The sequence below is a fragment of the Lactuca saligna genome, chromosome 3 (assembly GCF_052625555.1).
Source record: "Lactuca saligna cultivar CGN05327 chromosome 3, ASM5262555v1, whole genome shotgun sequence".
Lineage (NCBI taxonomy): Eukaryota > Viridiplantae > Streptophyta > Magnoliopsida > Asterales > Asteraceae > Lactuca > Lactuca saligna.
This window is the reverse complement of record NC_136419.1, coordinates 24,133,691-24,137,823: the sequence shown is the minus strand read 5'-3', so window position 1 is coordinate 24,137,823 and position 4,133 is coordinate 24,133,691. Positions and strand designations below refer to the sequence as shown.

Below are 4,133 nucleotides of genomic sequence, written 5' to 3'. Positions count from 1 at the left end.
TATAGTTAACTTTTAAAAAAAAAAATTAAGTCATATAATACATCCCTCCAAATATTTCTCAATATCATACTACTTACCTAAAATATTATATTCTATGTAGTACATAATTGATAATTCAATGAGATCTTTTAATTAATGATTATTTTTTCTATGAGACTTTTAACAAGAGTAAAATTAAATCATTTTTAATTAAAAATAATAGTATGGAAAGCATGTTTATTTGAATAACTCAAAATTTTAATATCTTTTAAGATTATGAAAATGTTTTAATTATCTTGGACCCGATTAAAGATGATGACAAGTTGATAACAAAAATCCAAGGATAGTTCGAAACTTTGAATCAAGAAAAACAAGTGACAAAGGGAAGCAATGGCGTTATTGGTGAGAGAAGCGGGCGGACACGTAAAACCACGTCAGATACAGCTTCATCTCACATGGCGTCTCCATCTTCTTCAGTTCTTTCCTTCTCACATGCATTCCTTATAAATTGTCGTTTTATATCGCCACCCTAATCATTGCCTTTTCCCTATAAATATCTCCTGCTTCTGTTGCGCCCAATTGGGGCCAATTAATACAAATACAAATATCTCCCCTCTTCGTCTCCTCACTCCTGCTCTGTTAAGCAATGGCGATTACGGAGCACAGAGACATTGAGAAAGGGGATAACAAAGGGCTAGAAGATTTGGTGGAACCTTTTCTCGACAATAGTTCGAAAAATGTGAAGTCTTCTGAAGAAGAAGAAATCGATCAGAATCATTCAATCGGTATGGTGCTTCTAAGCACTGCTGTCGCCGTTTGTGGGTCTCTCGAATTCGGATCGTGTGTAAGTTGAAAGTAATCTACTCGATTAGGTGTTTGGAATTAAGGGTTTTGTTTGGCTGATTTTTTTGAAATTGTTTTGAAGGTGGGATATTCTGCTCCTACTCAATCTGCTATCAGCACGGATTTGAATTTATCGGTTGCTGAGGTTGATTATTTGTTCTTCGTCGATTCCTCCTGTTTTTTTGGGGATTTATAATTAAAGAGATTGTTGAATGGTGTATTCGCTTTTTGTAGTATTCCCTTTTTGGCTCCATTGTAACCATCGGTGCCATGATTGGAGCAATCACAAGTGGCAGAATTGCAGACACAATCGGTCGAAAAGGGGTATGAGATTTCACAAATTTGTGTTTATACTTTTTAGCCTGTTACTTTTTTTTTTTGTTTGTTTTTTTGCTTTGTGCTACATGACAAAAAGAAGATCAAAGAACATATAAAGAGATACAATATTTATAAAGGACTATTTGGAAGCTCTGTTTGACCAAATTTTACACTGTAATTTCTATTAATAATAAGAAACTGTGGGTTATAAAACTGATACGAATCTTTTTATATTATAATCTTTAAAGATTTTCAGCGGATCTTGTTTCTTCAATTTCAATAATGATTTTTCTCCATACGATACAATAAATTAGTCTTGTCTTATGCCTATGATCGGATTTTCAGATGTCGATTCCGATATAACAAATCATGAACCTTTTTATATTACACAAATATCATTTTATAGTTGATCATGTACACATGAGTGTCATAAACATGTGCATGAAGTAAACACGTGTTTATTTTATATTTTTATTGATGAAAACAGGCAATGGCATTATCCGCGGTTTTCTGCATTGCAGGATGGCTTGCAATCTTTGTCTCCATGGTAAATTACAAACAAAACCCTATTTTTCCACCTCAAAAGTCAAAACAACCATTCTACATATTTTTTTAATGTTATTTTAAACTATTACTTAAATTTTTGTTGCCTCTGTTTGACGTAGGGGGCTCTTTTACTTGATATGGGCCGATTCTTCACGGGATATGGCATAGGAGTTTTCTCATTTGTGGTAAATTACCAAAAAATTTATTCAAATTCGATACCACTATTATTTATTAACTTCACAATATGTACAAATTTTTTAAACTTGTCTTTGATTCATAGGTTCCAATATATATCGCGGAGATAGCACCAAAAGATCTTCGTGGAGGCCTCACCACCCTCAATCAGGTACTTGAAATGCATAATTTTCTCCACTTTTTTTGCAAATTTTCCATGAACATGGAGTTGTATAACTTGAAAATTTTCCTTTTTCTTTTTTTGTTAATTAATTCATGCAGCTCATGATCGTTACTGGTTCATCAATATCATTCTTGTTGGGAACAGTTGTTTCATGGAGAACTTTAGCTTTAACTGGTATGTACAACAAGTATTAAAAACCTAACTTTTTTTTTTTTTTTTTTTTTTTTTTTTGTGAAAATTAATCTAAATTCTTTTTGTGTTTGATTTCCAGGACTCGTTCCCTGTATTCTTTTGCTTGTTGGCCTACTATTTATCCCAGAGTCCCCTAGATGGCTGGTATGTGTTCTATCTACTTTGAAAATTATGAGTTTTTGTACAATTAGAGCTAATAATAATTAATGCATAATATATATAAATGTTATTATAAATTTTAGGCAAAGGTGGGACGTGAAGTGGAATCCGAATATTCTTTACGCAAACTTCGTGGTGCAAAAGCAAATGTTTCTGCTGAAGCCGATGAGATACATGTATAGTAATAATTTTTCTGCTATATTATCACAAGGGTGTGTTTGAAGTGCAATTTCAGACAAAATTTTGTGCAAAGAGTTACACCGAGAAGTCAAAGGTTGCTGACTTTTTGTTTTTTTTTTTTTTTTTTTATTATAGGAAAGTATACTTACTCTTCAAAGCCTTCCTAAAGTCCGACTACTGGATTTATTCGATGCCAAATACATTAAAGCGGTTATTGTAAGCATAAAACATTTTATTTTCTTGATGAATTGGAATTTAGGGTTTTATAATAAAGGGTATATATAACTTGTGGTTTAGATTGGTGTCGGATTGATGGTATGTCAGCAATCTGGTGGAATCAATGGAATCGGATTCTATGCAAGCGAAACCTTCGAAACTGCTGGTATTTTTAAATTTTTATACACAAAGAATCTCGATTATTCATGGATTTTCAGTTAATAATTGGGTTTGAAATTGTTACGAACAACAACAGGGCTTTCATCAGGAAAAGCTGGAACCATCGCATATGCCTTAATACAGATTCCTGTAACAATGCTTGGTGTGGTCTTAATGGACAAATCTGGAAGAAGGGCACTTCTTCTGGTAACCTTTTTTTTTGACTTAATCGAGACATTTCTTTTTGTCTTAATATAATTAACAGTTTTCCTTCCCCTCATATTCTTCAGGTATCTTCATCCGGAACATTTCTAGGGTGTTTTCTAGCTGGAACTTCGTTTTTCCTCAAGGTCCTTATTAGTTTATAACCCAAATAATCAAATATGAATATTTTTCCTTCATATTTTGTAAACCATCAACGACTAATTTTAGTATCCGAATACAGGGCCAATCCATTTTCCTGGAATGGGTCCCACTTCTTGCAGTTTCGGGTGTTCTTATATTCATAGCATCATTTTCAATCGGAATGGGAGCAGTACCTTGGTTGATCATGTCTGAGGTAACAATCAAAAACCTAATTTTAATTATAAAGTGTTTTTGCAGTAAATGGTCTAATAAACGGGCCGTGTTGTTTTTTGTTGACATAGATATTCCCGCTGCATATAAAAGGGGCGGCAGGGAGTGTGGTGGTGCTGGTGAATTGGTTGGGTGCGTGGGTGGTTTCGTATAGTTTTAACTTTCTCATCAACTGGAGTCCTGCGGGTATGTATTCATAATTCATTATTCATCATCCAGCTGGCAGCTGTATTAATTAATTAGTCACGTTTTTAGTTTTTGTATATTAATCTTTTGGTCACGTTTTATTGTAGGTACATTTTGGTTGTTCTCCGGGTTTTGTATTCTTACGGTTGTATTTGTAGCAAAATTAGTTCCTGAAACGAAAGGGAAAAGCTTAGAAGAAATTCAAGCGTCTATCAACTCCAACTCCAACTCCAACTCTAAATGATAGTGTTGTTAGTTGTTTGTCGTATCGGAAAAGGTTCTTGTACTTGTAGTCATAGCTCATAGGTAGATATTTTAAATGTATTATTAGTTCTTTTCAGTTTTGTGTAGTTGAGCCTGTAATCTATTTCATTAATCATTATTCAATTTTATATATAAAATTATCAATCAGTTAGGTATA

The 4,133-nt window shown here is 33.3% G+C and overlaps 1 protein-coding gene across 1 annotated transcript; it reads left to right on the top strand.

The window, feature by feature from the left end:
* The first annotated feature begins 519 nt into the window (after positions 1–519).
* On the top strand, positions 520–4,133 carry LOC145034810 (sugar transporter ERD6-like 16). The gene is made up of 16 exons (XM_078983327.1): positions 520–823; positions 905–967; positions 1,057–1,146; positions 1,628–1,687; positions 1,806–1,871; positions 1,967–2,032; positions 2,143–2,218; positions 2,316–2,380; positions 2,479–2,571; positions 2,711–2,791; positions 2,873–2,957; positions 3,048–3,157; positions 3,241–3,300; positions 3,396–3,509; positions 3,598–3,712; positions 3,820–4,133. The coding sequence occupies exons 1-16, from the start codon at positions 626–628 to the stop codon at positions 3,954–3,956; spliced, it is 1,479 nt and encodes a 492-aa protein (XP_078839453.1). The 5' UTR covers positions 520–625; the 3' UTR covers positions 3,957–4,133.